Source organism: Eubalaena glacialis, chromosome 10, assembly GCF_028564815.1.
Source record: "Eubalaena glacialis isolate mEubGla1 chromosome 10, mEubGla1.1.hap2.+ XY, whole genome shotgun sequence".
NCBI lineage: Eukaryota > Metazoa > Chordata > Mammalia > Artiodactyla > Balaenidae > Eubalaena > Eubalaena glacialis.
In genome coordinates, this window is record NC_083725.1 from 8,121,259 (window position 1) to 8,139,825 (window position 18,567).

The 18,567-nt window shown below is 40.0% G+C and overlaps 1 protein-coding gene and 1 long non-coding RNA gene across 2 annotated transcripts in view; one reads left to right on the forward strand and one right to left on the reverse strand.

The window, feature by feature from the left end:
* Window positions 1-11,937, forward strand: part of LOC133099226 (uncharacterized) — a 64,505-nt gene extending 52,568 nt beyond the window's left edge. Inside the window, exon 4 of the long non-coding RNA XR_009702306.1 lies at window positions 11,811-11,937. This is a non-coding gene — a long non-coding RNA (uncharacterized LOC133099226). The remainder of the gene's footprint in view (window positions 1-11,810) is intronic.
* A 1,202-nt stretch (window positions 11,938-13,139) lies between these two features.
* On the reverse strand, window positions 13,140-15,879 carry PATE1 (prostate and testis expressed 1). The gene is given in 3 exon segments (XM_061202747.1): window positions 13,140-13,273; window positions 14,050-14,220; window positions 15,795-15,879. Coding segments are annotated over 3 exon segments (390 nt in total).
* Window positions 15,880-18,567: the final 2,688 nt, after the last annotated feature.

The following is an 18,567-nucleotide window of genomic DNA, read 5'->3' on the forward strand; positions in this document are numbered from 1 at the left end:
GCCACATTCCCTTTCTAGTGAGTAATCCGAATATTTCTTCCTCTTTCTCCCCATCACCCCCAGCGTACGTCTGTCTCTCCACTGTAATCACTTATGATCGTTGTCCGCCTTGAAAAGTTTAACGAATAAAGCTGGAGGGAAGCGGAGGTCACTTTCCTTCCTGGGCTGTCGCATCCATCTCTCAGAGAGGGATGCTATACCAGGCAGTCAGACCGTATCTGGGGAATCGGCTCTGATCCCGGTGACTCACTTTGTGAGGATGTAGTGCCTCTGGAGGTCATGCTGAGGCGAATGTCCGGGAGGGTTGTGGTACCTTAAAGGGCCTGAGAAACTCACTCACAGATGCTCAGTGACCCCAGCTTTGTTACAGCTGAGTGGACATCATGTGGATGTGGACTTACACATGTTTTGTGTAGACCAACAAACAGAAATACAACCCTGTGAAGAGGTACTAGGGAGAGAGATTCGACACCAACATTAATTAGTATCTCATGATAGAGCTAACAAAAATGACATGGGACATCTGCCTGACCTGAGTTCTAAGTAGGTGGAAACGAAGACAGGATGTACTATCTCTTGGGAACGCTGTAGAGAGGATTCAGGTGGTTTGACCTGAAATTTATGATTTTGTGATTCTAGTGGGATGCCTGAGGGCAGGTGATGGGGATAAAAAAAGCTGGAGCCTCCCACTGGGAACTTCTCAGGAATGGGCCGCAGGATGTTCCAGTTGCTTCTGCTGGGCATATTCACAGTGCTCTTCATGAATGAGAGTAAGGCCTGGTGAGGGTGGCACTTAGGTGGGCAAATGGGTGGGCAGAGAATGTATGGGGAGGAAGAGAGGGATTTGGTGACTTGACTCTTGAGGCTGGTGTGAAGTTGTTCAAGGAGAATTTTTCTTCTTCTCTTTACAGGAGACAGAGTCCTGACATCGAAATGTACGGTGTAGTTCATTTTCAGTTCCTGGGTAAATAATGCCACAATGAGAGGGGACATTTTTGAGTTCTTTACACCTCATCTCTCTACCCTCCCTGACTACCCACCACTCTCCTCACTCACTGTTCTAGTGTCTTCTTTCAGCCCCCAGCCTTGGGTTGGGGGCGCTCCTTAACTTCTTGAAGGGAGTAATGACCCCCTGACAGAAGCTGGGATGGGTGTCAGCATCCTTCTTGTGAGTGTGACACCACCCGTGTATAAATGTTTACAGGTGGGGGCAGGCTTCTGGAGCAGAATCCCTCTCCCTAGAACTCTGTATCAAAGTTTTCCTCTCTTTCTTTAGTTTTTCGATTTTGCAATTATTGTAAAGATTTTAATGGAATGCGGTGTCGCAGACCTATGAAGCAGTGTTGGAAGTTTAATTTATTGCTGCATAACAGGAGTTGTACCACAGACCACTTTTACTTTAGTGATCGTGTTACAGGTAAGCGGGGGTAGAAAGAGACAAAAAATATTACCAGTGGTGCCCACAGCCCCTGGACTCAAGATGTGGAGGGAGACTGGGACCAGGGGAGGGTGAGGAAAGTGGGATTCTCCATACACAGACCTGGGATGGAGGCTGTATGGGGCAGATGTCTTTTGCCTGGTCCTATTTAGAGAGACACAGATGAGATGCAGACACAGCCTTGGGGCTCATTCCTGTGTATAGAAAACGTTGAGGTTCTGGGGAGAAGTCATCGCTAAGAAGATGGTGAGAGTAAGCAAGGTGGTCGCATTTGCTTTTCTCTTCTCTTTAGGGAGACATCTCTACCGTTACTCAGCACTATCTTGCAGGCCTTGTGGAGAGGGAGTGTTCCAAGTATTTCATGACTTAGTGAGAGAAACATATTGCTGTAATCATGACAACAGGTGTAATGATGGAAGCTCTCTCCCAGAAAAGTCAAAGATATTTGGACTAGAAGGAAAGGAAAGTATATATGATGTTGAACAGGTTAGCTACAAATAAAATGATTAACACTTTGAAACCATCTCTCCCGGTAATTTTTGCCCTTCCCTTACCCAATGGCAACATCATCTTACATTTTCTTTTTGTTAATAATGTTTTGTTTCTTTATTAAAAAATGTATCAAGAGTAGTTTGAAAAGTGCTTGCTTTCTTCTCATTATATAACTTATAATATGGATTGAGCATCTTATCTATGTTTGGCAAATGGTCATACTCCTTTCTAAGTTTGAATCAGCTTCCAAAATTTTATCCTTTGTGCTGTCAAATGTCATGAAACATCTCTGAGAGTTCCTTCAATGTGAAGTTTTTCAACAGCATCACTTCCTTAGAGACACATTCATCCTTTACAACGATTTTCCTCACTTAAAACTTTATATTCACCTTCACTAAGTTCTGCCTCCTGCGTATCTGGAACTGTTTCTTGAATGGCAGCAGTGTCAGCACTCCCATGGTCATCTTTATCTTCTAACTCCATTTACATTCTATCCAAATCCTGCAGTTTTTTTGCACAGGACAATCTCTTACTACTGTACAAAACAAGGACTGCCTGTAATTCTTCGAATATGGGTGCAAATTTCACAGTTGCATCCTTATCTGCACTTGTAGCTGTACCAGGTATCTTAACATTAATCAATTCATGTTGACTTCTGAAACGATGAAACCAGCCTTTACTGGCAGTAAACAGATGTCCTTGTAACTACCATTTTCCTTCAGTGTAGCAACTAACTTCAATGCCAAACTGACTGGGATTTGTTTCTGATTGCAGTTCTCAATCCAAAGTAGAAGTAAATGCTCCAGTTCAACCATGAGCGGCTTTCTGTTCCTAGTGCCATTTAAACTAAGAGATGTTGAAGCAACTTTATCTTGTTTTTATATTCATCAGTCTTTTAAAATATGTTTTGTCTTGTAGCTTCATGTAGGCCTAGGTCTTGTCCTATCTTTGTTTTGCTGTGGCTATTTTCAAATCTTCTAACCACATCTAATTTCACTTCCAGTGTTATCACTTTTCATTTCTTTGTTCTGTCATATCTGTTGACTAATTCCCTCTTTTAATTATCCATTTTTGTAAAATGTTGCATGGGTTTATCACTGGGAGACAAGGAGGCGACACAACTACATGCTTTACTATCTGTGTGTAACTAATAGATGTTCAGTGACCAATCACCAAGACTTTGAAAGAAGTGATGTAACTGTTACTGTTCATGATGCACATCTTTTATTTGCATAATGATTTTGGAATAAAGAGCTAGTAGCAAAGTTTATGCAGTAGTTCACAGTTAATATTGTTACAACTAAAAGTTCAGCCTCGTTGGGGGACAGGTGTTGTTTAATTACACTGTGAAAACTGATATTCATGCATGTTGAAATGTTGCAAAGGACTACCTGTATCTTATTATATGAATCCTAGCTATATATTTATATACACATATATATTATTCTAGGGTTTGTAGTATTCCTCCTGATATGCAGGCTTATGATGGCTATTGGTTTCTACCATATTCTATTTCTATAAAGAAGAAAATATTTTAATTCTCTTTTTTTTTTCCTATTAATTTTTATTTATTTATTTATTTATTTATGGCTGTGTTGGGTCTTCGTTTCTGTGTGAGGGCTTTCTCTAGTTGCGGCAAGTGGGGGCCACTCTTCATCGCAGTGCGTGGGCCTCTCATTATCGCGGCCTCTCTTGTTGCGGAGCACAGGCTCCAGACGCGCAGGCTCAGTAATTGTGGCTCACGGGCCTAGTTGCTCTGCGGCATGTGGGATCTTCCCAGACCAGGGCTCGAACCCGTGTCCCCTGCATTGGCAGGCAGATTCTCAACCACTGCGCCACGAGGGAAGCCCAAGAAGAAAATATTTTAATATACAAATTAATTTTAAAATATTTTCAATTTATGTATGCTGGAATTTCCCCCAAATTGTATCGGGTTAGAATGAATATTATACTTTAATATCTTTCAAAGTAGAAAATATGGTAGATTCTTCCATTCAGGGCTGTTTAATTAGTTTATATGAATAGAATGGAGATACTAGCAGCAGGTTGCACATGTGAAATGATTCATGGGGGACTTACTGTGATGTGTGGTTAGTGTCTAGAATGGTCTCAAATAAGTCAAAACTAGAAACTAAGAGGAAGCGTCACATTAATAAAGAGATACAACGTGAGGAAGGTAACTGGTAGCAGGAAGAGTAGCAGGTACACACTGAGTGATACAGATGGAGACCGACTGTCACACATTTATAACTAAGCTTGAAGTGAAGATTCCTAAAGCACTGTGGCAAAGCCCCTAGAGTTTCATCATATCCAGAAGACTCCAGGTCTGGTCTTCCTGAGCCTGTCCTGTATGTTTCCCATCTTGGATTTTCATGAGATTCTGACTCCCCTTTGCCCCATGTTACAACACCCCATCACCCCCTAATTTTCAACTCCATTCTTTATATTTTACAGAACAAACAACAAACAAATGGGAAGTAGAGGGAACAGTGAGGGAGGCCAGACCCTGAGCAAGTGCAGTAGTTCTAGATTCAGGTCCAGAATTCTCTTCCAGCCAAAGATCCCTTGGTTGGTGGTGGACCTAAGCTGGCAAAACTGATCAAAGAAGACAAACCAACTGTACGGAACTTTCCATCTGGAGGGTTATTAATATCAGGAAAAACAGGCGTTTCTTTTGTATAAATGTGTGTAAAAATCATAGATTTCCAATAGAAATGTGTTCATTATTGAAAAATTGTCAGGAAATCACATCTCAAAACTTTTGATTGCAAATTTTATACAAGTTGCACTTGTATTGGAAACCAGGAACCTGGCTCTAAAACCTCAGTAGGCTCTGTCCAGAGATATTATATGATCTGGGGCTTCCAATTTGACTTTATGTTTTAATGGACTGGGCTCTAAAACAACTGCTGAATATTTCAAAACATGCCTTGTGAGTATTCAACACATGTTTGTGGATTTCTTGATTTATGCTGGTAAGGTGCTGCTAATGGTGACAAAGAGAAACTGGAAAAATGAAAAATTATTTTTACTCTTTCAGCCATTTGGATATATATTTATTTGTTGTTCTATTGCGGATTCGGTGGGGCAGGGAAACCTGCCCATGGGCCCTCAGGCAGACGTACTAGCCACCAGGAAGGATGTTATGAGCTGCAACTTGGAAGAGGCTGTGAATCAGGAGGCTGAAGGTGTTTGCTGTGGAGTTCTTGGGTTGATTTTAAAGCTTTGCTTAGGACTGTCTAGGTAGGACTATGGTCTCTCAGTTGGGACAAGTTGGAGGCTAGTAGTATAGTTTATGGATCTCCACAATTTCCATTATAAAAAAGGCAGAACAAGTAGGATAGTAAAAAGAAAATGCCGTATAAAAAATCAGGGTCTACTAGAATAGCCTAAGCCCTCAAAGATCTCAGAAATATAGAAGTACGCCACTAACATTCCTTCTGCAAAAATTGAGCTACATTCTGTGCAAGAAAGGAGCTGTAGGTAGAAATGAATTGAGCAGGGTAAAAAGACTAAGGAATAGGCAAAAGTTCAATTATTGGTAGGTGAGGAAACAAGAGGTAGCAAATCCTGGAAATTATTATGGAGGTTTCTTTACAAAGATAAAAACCAAGTAACTACTTTGCTTTCAGTGCATTCAAGAGATCAAGCTAGGAAATCTCCCCTGGTCCAGTTCCATCCCCGACATAAGAATCTGCTTCCGTACTGGAAAAATACCTTTAATTTAAATATGTATGACATAAAAAGACTGCAAATGAACCTCATATAATAATATGTAAGAAAAGTAAATTGAATACCATATTAGGGAAAACAAAGCAATACCGGAAGAACATGTCTCTAAAATAGAAACTCAATGTGACATTTCAAAGTTAACCAAAAGAAAAGAAATGAGGGAAATGATAGAAACTATGAAAAAGCAGCATAAATCAAAATAAAAGTAGGTTCAGAGCCTTCTTTAAATGTCAATGGACTAAACGCTCCAATCTAAAGATATAGAGTGGCTGATTGGATGAAAACAAGCCTCAACGAATTTAAGAGGATAAAAATCATACCAAGCATTTTTTCCAACCACAACGGTATGAAACTAAAAATCAATTACAGAAATAAAAAGGGGAAAACCACAAACACATGTATACTAAACAACATCCAACTAAAAAAACCAATGGGTCCATGATGAAATCAAAGAGGAAATCAGAAAATACCCTGAGACAAATGAAAATGGAAACACAATTTTCCAAGATCCATGGGATGCAAAAAAAACCCAGTTCTTAGAGGGAAATTTATAGTGATACAGGCCATCCCAAATAAACAAGAAAAAACTCAAATAAGCAACCTAAACTACCACCTAAAAGAAAAAGAAGAATAAACAAAGCCCAAATTGAGCAGAAGGAAATAATAAAATCAGAGAGGAAATGAATAAAATAGAGACCAAAAAGAAAAACCAATAGAAAAAATAATCAATGAAACCAAGTGCTGGTTTTTTGAAAAGATAAAAAGAATTGACAAACCTTTATCCAGGCTCACCAAGAGTAAAAGAGAGAGGGCTCAAATGAACAAAATAAGAAATTAAAGAGGTGAAATAACAATCAATACCATAGAGATACAAAAAATCATAAGAGAATACTATGAACAGTTATATGCCAACAAATTGGACAACCTAGAAAAAAATGGACACATTTCTAGAAACATACAAGCTGCCATGACTGAATCAAGAAGAAGCAGGCAATTTGAAGAGGCAGATCATGAGAAGTGAAATTGAATTTATAATAATAATGATAAAAAACCTCCCAGGAAATGGAAATAAAAGTCCAGGACCAGGAGGCTTCACAGGGGAAGTCTACCAAACATATAAAGACATACTTATCCTTCTCAAACTATTCCAAAAAAAAAAAAAAAAAAAAAGAAGAGGAGGGAACACTGCCAAATTCACTTTATGATACCACCAACATCCTGATACCAAAACCAGGCAAAGTCACTACGAAAAGGAAAATGTCAGGCCAATATATTTGAGGAATATAGATGCAAAAATTCTCAACAAAATATTAGCAAACCTAATCCAACAATATATAAAAAGGATCATACACTGTGACCAAGTTGGATTTATTCCAGGGTCACAAGGATGATTCAGCTTTCACAAATCAATCAATGTGATACACCACATTAACGAAAGGATGGATAAAAATCACACTATCATCTCAATAGATGCAGAAAAATATTTGACAAAATTCAGCATCCATTCATGATAAAAACTCTCATCAAAGTTGGTATAGAGAGACCATATCTCAACATAATAAAGGCCATTTATGACAAACCCACAGCCAACATCACACTCAAGTGAAATCTGGGACTTCCTGCTAAATTCAGGAACAAGACAAGGTTGCCCACTTTCGCCACTTCTATTTAACAGACTATTGGAAGTCCTAGCCCGAGCAATCAGACAAAAAAAAAAAAAAAAAGAATACCCAAATTGGAAGGGAAGTGTTAAAGTGTCATTATTTGCAGATGACATGATAACTTCATACAGAGAACCCTAAAGTCTCCACCCAAAAATAGTTAGAACTAATAAATGAATTCAGCAAAGCTGCAGGATACAAGATTAATAAACAGAAATCTGTTTCTTTTCTATACACTAACAATGAAATATCAGAAAGAGAAAGTAAAAAGACAATTCCATTTAAAATCGCATTGAAAAGAATGAAATACCCAGGAATAAACTTAACCAAGGAGGTAAAAGACCTATACCCTGAAAACTATAAATCATTGATGAAGGAAATTGAAGATCATACAAATAACTGCAAAGATATCCCATGCTCTTGGATCAGAAGAATCAATATTATTAAAATGACCATACTGCCCAAAGCAATCTACAGATTTAATGCAATCCCTATCAAAATACCCAGGACATTTTTCACAGAACTAGAACAAATAATCTAAAATTTATATAGAACCACAAAAGACCTTGAATTGCCAATGTGATTGTGAATAAAAAGAATAAAGCTGGAGGTATAATCCTCCCAGACTTCAGACTATACTACAAAGCTATAATAATCAAAACAATTGATATTGGCACAGAAACAGACACATAGATAAATGGAACAGAATAGAGAGCCCAGAAATAAACTTATGCCCCTATGGTCAATTATCTACAACAAAGGAGGCAAGAATATACAATGGAGAAAAGACAGTCTCTTCAACAATGGTGCTGGAAAAACCAGACAGCCACATGTAAAACAATGAGATTAGAACATTCTCTCATGCCATATACAAAAATAAAATGGTTTAAAGACCTAAATGTAGGACATGAAACCATAAAGCTCCTAGAAGAGAACATAGGCAGAACACTTCTTAGTAGAAATTGTAGCAATAATTTTGGAACAGTCTCCTAAAGCAAAAGAAATAAAAGCAAAAATAAACAAATGGGACCAATTTAACCTAAAAGCTTTTTCGTGGCAAAGAAAACCACTGACAAAGCAAAAAGACAATCTATGGATTGGGAGAAAATATTTGCAAAAGATGTGACTGACAATGGGTTAGTATTCAACATATACAAACAGCTCGTACAACTCAATATCAGAAAACAAACAACCTGATTAAAAAATGAGCAGAAGACCTAAATAGTCATTTTTCCAAAGAAGACATACAAATGGCTAACAGACACATGAAAAGATTCTCAACATTATTAATCTTCAGAGAATGCAAGTTAAAACCACAATGAGATATCACCCCACACATGTCAGAATGACTATTGTCAAAAAGAACACAAATAACAAATGCTGGTGAGGGTGTAGAGAAAAGGGAACCCACTGCTTGTGGGAATGTAAATTGGTGCAGCCACTGTGGAATACATTATGGAGGTTTCTCAAAAAAATAAAAATAGAACTACCATGCGACCCAGCAATTCCACTCCTGTGTATATATCTGGAGAAAACAAAAACACTAATTTGTAAAGATACATGCACCCCAGTATTCATAGCAACATTATTTACAGTAGTCAAGATATGGAAGCAACCTAAGGGTCCATCAGCAGATGAATGGGTAAAGAAGGTTACTTAGCCATAAAAAAGAATGAAATTTTGCCATTTGCAGCAACATGGATGGACTTGGAGTGTATTATGCTAAGTGAAATAAGTCAGACAGAGAAAGACAAATACTGTATGATATCACTTATATGAAAAATCTAAAAACTACAGCAAACTGGTAAATATGACAAAAAAGATGCAGACTCACAGATATAGAGGACAATCTAGTGGTTACCAGTGGGAGGAGGGAAGGTTGGAAGGGCAATATAAGGGTAGGGGATTAAGACATACAAACTATTATGTATAAAATAAGCTACAAGGATATATTGTACAACACAGGGAATATAGCCAATACTTTATAATACATATAAATGGAGTATAACCTTTAAAAATTGTGAACCACTATACTGTACACCTGTAACTTACATAATACTGTACATCAACTATATCTCAATTTTAAAAAAGATATGAGGCAAAAGGAAAAATAGATAAATTGGAATATGTCAAAATTAAAAATTCTGTGCATCAAAGGACAGAATCAACAAAGTGAAAAGGCAACTCATGGAATGGCAAATTGTATACCTGATAAGAGATCATATTCAGAATGTATTAAAAAAAAAACTCCTATAACACAGCAACAAAAAAGACAGCCAGCTGATTAAAATGTGGACAAAGGGACTTGAATTCCTCCAAAGAAGATACACAAATGGCCAATAAGCACATGGAAAGGTGCTCAACATCACTAATCATTAGGGAAACGCAGATAAAAGCCACAATGAGGGCTTCCCTGGTGGCGCAGTGGTTAAGAATCTGCCTGCCAATGCAGGGGACATGGGTTCGAGCCCTGCTCCAGGAAGATCCCACATGCCGCAGAGCAACTAAGCCCGTGCACCACAACTACTGAGCCTGTGCTCTAGAGCCCGCGAGCCACAACTACTGAGCCCGAGTGCCACAACTACTGAAGCCCACGCGCCTAGAGCCCATGCTCTGCAACAAGAGAAGCCACCACAATGAGAAGTCTGCGCGCCGCAGCGAGGAGTAGCCACCGCTCGCCGCAACTAGAGAAAAGCCTGCGTGCAGCAACGAAGACCCAACGCAGCCAAAAATAAAAATAAATTCATATATAAAAAAAAAACCCACAATGAAATAACACTTCACACCCATTAGGATGGCTACTAACATAAAAACAGAAAATGACAAGTGTAGGTAAGGATGTGGAGAAATTGGAGCTCTAGTACACTCTGGGTGGGAGTGTGAAATTATGTAGCTCCTGTGGAAAACAGTATGGCAGTTCCTCAAAAATTTAAACATAGAATTACTATATGATCTAACAATTTCACTTCTGGATATATACCCTAAAGAATTGAAAGCAGAGACTTGAACAGATACTTGTACACCTATGTTCATTGTAGTATTATTTGCAATAGCTAAAAGGTGGAAGTAACCTAAATGTCCATCAATGAATGAATGGATAAACAAAATGTGGTATATACCTACAATAGAATATTATCTGGCATTAAAAAAGGAGGGAAATTCTGGCACATTCTACAGCATAGATGAACTTTGAGGACATTATGCTAGTGAGATAAGTCAGTCACAAAAGGACAAACACTGGATGATTGCACTTCTATGAGGTGTCCAATATAGTCAAACTCAGAAACAGAAAGTAGAATGTGCTGCCAGGGGATGGGGAGTCTTGTTTGATGGATACAGAGTTTCAGTTTTGTAGGATGAAAAAGATGGATGTAGGATCCATGTGGAGATGGATGGTGGTGATGGTTGTATAGCAACATGAAAGTACTTAATGCCACTGAACTGTATATTTAAAAATGATTAAAATGGTAAATTTTGTTTTATGTATGTTTTACCACAATAAACAACAACAACAACACAGTGACAATAGTAGCACAAGAAGCAGAAGTGAGTAAATGGAATCAAATTCTTACAGTGCTCTTGGGTTGCTAATAAGGTGGTAAATGTACTAATTTAAGGTAGACTGTAAAGAGTTAAGTATGCATAACTATTAAAAGAATTATTAAAGAATGTATAATTAAAAAGGTAATAGAGAAGATAAAATGACAAATACTAGATTAATCTTAAAGGGTCCAAGAAAGATAAGAATGAGAAAATATTCTATAGTTGCGTAAAATACAAAATATTTTTTGTCATAAAGCAGGTTCTGATAAATAAATACATTGAGAACATCCACAAAGTATCATTCTTATTCTCTTATCCATGGGGAGAAAGTTGTCAAAAAATTTTTTTTATTATGATTTTTTCCCTTACCAAAAGGTTCTTTTAAGAACCTTGACTTCAAAGATTGTTGCACGCTTCCATGAAACCGGCTATCTTAATTAACAATCTGCTATGCCAGAAATAAAACTTAGACATGACTTTTTCTGAATTTATACATTGTTCTAAGTTTCTTTGTTAAGACTTTGGCATTTATTCTTTCTCCCTTTATGCTTTTCATGCTCTTTCTTACTGGAAGTGCTTAAAGATTTGTCATCTTTCATAGTCTTTAACTTATGTTTTACTATATATAACTTATGTTTTACTATATTTAGCTTATGTTTTTCCTTATTTCTTAGGTCTGTGCTCTGTAAGCCTTTCTATTCTATGGTCATCTTTTCTACATCTTCTTCTTTCTTACTGTATTCTGGGAGAGTTCCTCATTCTGGTCTTCCAACTGCCTAATTCTTCGCTCATCTTTTTCAAGAAATACATATAATATTTCATCTATTGTGGGCTTTTTTTTTGATTTGTTATATTTTATACCAAATATTCCCACCTGTTTATTTTTTATTATTTTGTTTCAACTCACATGTTTAATTATCTCTATATTTTCTTTCTTGCTTTAGATACCATGAGGATAGCCATCACGACTGCGGTATCCTAAGGTCCAGCAGTGCCTTAAATACAGGACTTTTTAAATAAATATTTGTCGACGAAATTAAGGAAGGGTTTGGAGAGGAGAGAAAGAAGAAAACACAATATGGGTATGGAAGAAATGTAACTTTCTTTATGATATTTTTATAATATTCATTAATCACGCTTTTCAGGCCTCCTCCTACCAGTTTGTCAGGAATCAGTAATCAATCCTTGTGAGCATACATTTTCCAACCCCTATTTTTTTCCCAGGAAGGGAAAAAGAGGAAAGGAAGGGAAGGAGCAGGGAAAAGAATTGACCTATCCTCTTTCTTTTCTGAAGCAACTTGGGTATTCAGTGAAAGCACTAGGTTCTGTAACAACCTGCAGGATGTACGTGCTAGAACTGTAGAAGCGGAAGACCTGAGCGTGTGTGAGGTGGAGGTGGGTGGTGAGGAAAGGCATCTGGTCGTGGGGACAGCTCTCCACAGAGGTTGCTGCTGAGATGTCTCGTGGACAGACCCACATGGCTTCCTCAGACCCCACAGACCTCAGCTTCCTCCATGCCACGCCGCAGGCATGGGAATATTTGTGTGGCTACTTCTGGTCTCATCTCCTTGGAAGCATACGACAGCTCTTCCCTGTCTAGGGGTTGATGCCTTCCTATGAGTTTGCCAGGGAAGCAGAGTGCAAATACTATCTCTAGAATTCCAGGCATGCCTTCTCCTTTTCTTCTCCAACCCCCAACTCCATAGAGAGTCTTATTCTACAAGGCAGAAAATCTTTTTCTCTTCATAGCTCTGGTACAAATTTCTTTCTATATTCTGCCCTGCTCCTCACTCTGGGAATAGCATTCATGAACAAAATTTATGAAGACTTAAGTCATCTCTTTTCATGTTGCCCCCTCCCTCCCCATGAGGCCAGAGTTATACGCTTTAATTGGAGTGAGATAAGAAGAACAATACCAAGAGAAAAAAATGAAAATATTCTGTCACAGCAGGAAGGGAAGGAGCAGGGAAAAGAACTGACCTATCTTCTTCCTTTTCTGAAGCAACTTGGGTATTCAGTGAAAGCACTAGGTTCTGTAACAACCTGCAGGATGTGTTGATCTTGTATTCAAGGTGTTCCCTACCCCTCACCCCGCCAGGGGCCAAGGCAGAGAATCTATTGATAGAAAAAGAGAGGGCTTTTTCTTACATATGCAGAAGGCAGAGCCACATGTTTGCAATCTGAAATGTGTTTTTTTAGAAAATCATTGTGAAGAGGTGGTGCCAACAATGTCACCCACCCAGAGACTGGAGCCAGAAAAGGACCAGTGATTTCTAGAGGTCTTCATTGCACAAGTCACGGCTCCTGCAGCACCTGAAGTTCACCAGATAGACACTCCATTTTATATTGTTCACATTAGCACAGTTCTTTAGGCAGCCCCTAAAGGTTAACCAGGGTGTACCATCATCTGCAGAAGGAGGAGAAACAGATCAGCAAAGAGGTTTCTGGAAAAACAAACAAACAAAAAAACACCTTCTTTCCAGCCTGCACCAGCATACAAAAACAACCTTGTGTAGTTCAAGGCTCGGTTATTCAAACGTGAAGAATCGGAAGATGTTGGAATTTGGGGGTTTCCCAAAAGAAAAGCAATAGCAGAGTAGTTAAAAAAAAAATTCCTGGATATGGGGATGTAATGACAGCAGCAATTCAAGGATTGCCCAAGCTGGATGTTTCCACTGAGAATGTTAACAGTGGTTTAAGTAAGGGTTAGAAATACTAAGGAATCGCTCAGCACAAAGGCTAGGAAAACTGAGAAATGATGTTTAGTCTTACCCATGAAAAGCCATTTAGTCAATATTTATTGCTGACACTGGCTTCTCTATTTTCACAGCTTAAAACCACCCACAAGGAGGTCCAGGCAGGGACAAAGACGAAGAACTGCCCTCTTCACTCCAACATCCAGCTCTTCTCCACTGGCCGTATTGTGCCTCTCCTTTCCCCTCAATTAAGTCTCCTCTGTTTTCTTCAGGCTTCTCAAAATATTGATTCCATAGCTACAGACCCCCACCCCTTAGAGACTACCTCTATCTATTTTTCATTATGGCATGCGATGGGGTAGAGATAGTCAGTCATCCCAGGGTTGAGACTGCCTGAGCTAAAGTAAGGTCCCACCTTTTTACTATGACTAATGTATCCCTGTCTGCTTCCTCTGCCCCTTCCTCCTTCCCCAAACCCACAACTTACTTCTGAAAATCCTCCCAGTTGTGCAAGCCTCTTCCATTGTTGCAGTACATATTCCTCTGCCTCTGGAACACTTCTCCCCTGGAAACTGGAGGTGGCACATCCTACACTGAATAATTTCTATAATTTGGGCCAGAGAGTAGGGAAATCCAAGTGAGAGAGGGTCTCACACTGCTATGAAAGGACCCACCTCCCCTTTCAAATTTGAAGTCTGCTGGGAGCCCCGAGGGCTTTGTCAGAGACTCATTAAACATGGGCATCGGGCTTCCCTGGTGGCGCAGTGGTTGAGAATCCGCCTGCCAATGCAGGGGATACGGGTTCGAGCCCTGGTCTGGGAAGATCCCACATGCCGCAGAGCAACTAGGCCCGTGAGCCACAACTACTGAGCCTGCGCGTCTGGAGCCTGTGCTCTGCAACAAGAGAGGCCGCGATAGTGAGAGGCCCGCGCACCGCGATGAAGAGTGGCCCCCGCTCGCCACAACTAGAGAAGGCCCTCGCACAGAAACAGACCCAACACAGCCATAAATAAATAAATTAATTAATTAATTAATTAATTTTTTAAAAACCCAAAAAACATGGGCATCTACCTCTATTAAAATAGGCTAAGTCAAAAGAGGGGCCAAAGTTTATGGTCTCAGACGTTTTAGCCTGTAAAACAGGTGGAGGGCTAAGGAAAAGGGGAACAAAATCAAAACTGAGATAATCAGGTCAGGTCTTCTTCATACTCACCAGGAATACGGTGTTCACCAACAAATAGTTCATGGACTGTGCTGGCAAAGAGAAATAAAACATATCTGCAATTGTCTCTAAGATTTACCCTTGCCTAAGGTCACTGTAAGCCTTGTAACACATGAGGCCCATCCTGCACTCTTAACCTGGAGACACTCTAGGCTCTTATGTCCCTCTAAAGCCTAGTCCCCCATCACGTGGCATATCTGCACCTCTCCCTCTTTTCAATTCTCTTCACCTCTAGAGGGCCTCTCAGCCTCCCCTACCCATCTCTTAGGATACAGCACAGACTCAAAGGAAAAAGATAAATGCACATTTTGTGTGTGTGTGCCTCATTCCCTTCTTTTTAATTGACCTATGTGACTTTCTTACCTACATGCGCCTGGAAGCTGACAAGGGGGAAAGCATCTGAAATCCATGAAATTGCTACACTTTGGATTTAGCCAGCTAGTGCCTTAAAAATCAACATTCCACTTCCCCCTTTCCCTTCTTCTTGCTTTTTAATACACTCATCCTTAGCCTTGTCAACTGCTGCTCATGTTTTTTCATCAAACTTAAAATCAGCTCCCATCCCAGCCCGATCCTGCTGGAAGAAGTTGAGTGCTGAAATTCAGGGTCTACCTCTGGATTCCTTTCAACCCTCAGTGCTCATCCTGCCCCTTTCATCTCCTCCCTCCCCCCAAATTCCCCATCCCACACCACTGATCCATTTCTACTCACTTCCATGTTCTTTGTCTGCAAATGACCCGTACAGTACTGTTGGAAAAAAAAAAAGATACACTCTCTGAAGACCTCATTTTACAAACCTCACCTCACAGCTTCTGTGAAAATCTTTTTAATTCCTTTATAATCTACCTGTTTCCTTCTGCAAGAGCAGACTAAGACTTTGGTGAAGGTCCCAGGGACATGATGCATTGTGGACAAAAGTCATGGCATCAGAATGACAGCTTCTGTTACCATATGGCTCTCATAAGAGAACTTCTGTCATGCAAACCCCGACCCGTTCCGGGATCCTGGACACGTCTCTCCAACTGTCAACCATAGGGACTCACCTCTAAAGCAGCAGAGGAGGATGGGGAGTCCTAGCAGGAGGGAGTTGTCCATTTTGGAGGGAGAAAACAGCAGGTTAGAGCAGGAAGCTGCAAGGTGCCTGTTTATATATCTACCAGGTTGGGCTTCCCCAGGAAGGGCTAGGGGTGGGGACATTGCGGAAGTCCTTCAAAGGCAATTCCTGCTCCTAGGGAAACCAGGGACTCTAAAATTTTTTCTTTTTGGCAAATTGTGGGGTAGAGGGACTGCCTAGGTAAGTCCTGGACCCGATTTATTTCAGTCCTAGCATTCAGGAATTTTGATGCCATGTTCTGTGGTCTTTTCATTATACCACACTGTGGGAGAATACAAGGATAAATCCAGGCTAGATGAGTTGGATTCAGAGCCATTTATGAGATGCTCATTCAAGCTGAGAGAATATATGAGTGTAAATAATTGGAATGCAGGAAGTCCAAAAGAGGGCTAAGCACAGAGCCTTTAAAACTCAGTACTATAGGGAATGGGGAAGAGAGGTGGAGAGGTTAGATTCAGACGCATTGACAGAGGATAATCATGAAGGGAATAGTTTCCCACTGTCAATCATCCTGGAACAAATTAAACCCTGGGGTAGAAAATGAGAGCTGAGGGGGAAACTGCTTCCCGTACTTGGAGTTCCCGGTGGTTGAGACTTAGACTTTTACTAAGAGAGAGGTTTGAGATTAATTCACCTGGAGGGAGGTAAGCTGGTCCTTCCCACTTGATGTCAAGCCAGGAATTGGGGGGGGGGGGTTACCTCAACTCTGAGAATGACTAGGTAATCAGTTAGGGTGGTGATTGAATGTAAAATTCCTGTAGAGGGGATTGAGCCTGTGGATTCTAAGAACAGCCATATTTAGTATCTCATTCTAAGTTTTCTGTTAGTTTCCTTCAGTTATTCCTATACCTTCCAAAACTTGTGATGGAAGTTGCAGCTTAGTCTGTGCTGTCATTGCAAGGAGTTGAAGGAAGGGTCTGTGCCCATGCTTAGGGCAAAGAAATACAGGGGAAAGAAACAGCAACCTGAAGGAAGCAGACTGCAATAGAGCACACTATAGGTCTACAGCAAAGTGGGGTAGTAGTCTAAGACGGATGTTGGCTGAAGAGGCAGGGACAGCAAGAGTGACGTATGGAAGAGATGCTCTCCAGAATATACTGGGGGTTGTTACTACACGCCCAAAGAGCAAATGGACATTTCCATACAGGGAGGAAGGAGGAAGGGGATATAACTAGTTAACTGCTTACCTGTGGCACCTAGGACTCTGGTGAAGCTTTGAAATAACACCATGAAGTAATCATGTATTACTCTCTAACACACACACACACACACACTCGACATCACTGGTTTTTGTGTTCTGCATATTCACTAGAAGATCTGTCCCTTTCCCTCCTCTCAATGCCCTGAAATTTAGCATCTTCTCTTACACCTATACATTTCTTTCTTCGACTTTTTGAGATCTCCCCTCCTTTCCTTCTAGGAATTCCGTATTTAATTCTTTGACTAATGGCGGCACACACGAAAGAAGGGAAGGTTTTCTTCCTCTGCCCCACAAGAAACTGTCTCCTCACTTAATTACACTCCGATGATATTATTTTACCACTTCTCCTAAAGCAGAAATTTCCCCCTCTCAGCTTTACTGATCCACCTGAATTACTTGCTTATATTTGAACCCTATTTTATTGACTTACTTTTCTCCTAAAATCTCCTCAAATTCACACTCCCAGTCTTAGTATCCCATAATACCTGATTTTCTTAATGGGCCACATTCGATACCTTTTCTCAGTGCTCCTAATCCTTTTTCCTATCCTCTTAGGGCACCCCAAAATAATTATTATTATGTCATAAATTACAGACCCATGACTTAAAAGTGTTCAGGAATGAATTCCTTTTGCCTATTGCCCCAAACCTCATGTGGAGTCTGTATGACCCCTTTACTCATGATACCCTTCTCTCCATCACAGAGTTCTGGAGGTCCAGTTAGTCCAGAAGAGTAGCCCTGGATTTTCCTCAACTCTAAGAGTGACTAGGTGAGTACTCAATTACATCTTTATGTATACGATTAGAAGATGTTTAGATTATGCACTAGGATTTTTGGTTTGCATCTCCAACGTTACCATGCAAAACAATAAAAATGATGTTTCTTGAATGGAAATCCACTTTCCAATCGGTTACCATTATTTTCAAAAGACATAGATCTACTCTCCATGGTGAATACAGTAAAAATATCCTGAAATTCATTGGTAATAGAGGTATTTTCACACAATGACATTTTTGGATAGGTTAATGGAGCTGGTGGTGAGTGCCAGGATTTGATTTGAGAAAAGAGATCTCACCTTAGGCAGATGCCACATGTGATGAGGAAGGTCAACAAGATGAAGAACCACAGTTACTGTTCCAATGCAGCCCAATGACCTTAAGCTCCTGGGGTTTTCCCAGTACCCATAGGATTTATACCAGTGATCTGGCAGGAAAAGAACAATTTCTTCTAGATCAGGGTTTGAAGGAACAGTCAGATCAGAAAATCTTGTCTCTTTTCCCTCAAGCAAGGGAGCAGCACAGTTCTGGCTGACTGAGACTACACGAAACCAGAGAAGTTCTACCCTCTTGAGGGATGTGAAAATGGAAATTTCAGACAATATGTGCAGATCCAAGAAAGAACATGAAAGAAGTGTCTCTGGGGAGACCTTCTGTGCGTATTCTTTTCTACCATGAGACCCAGCATCCCC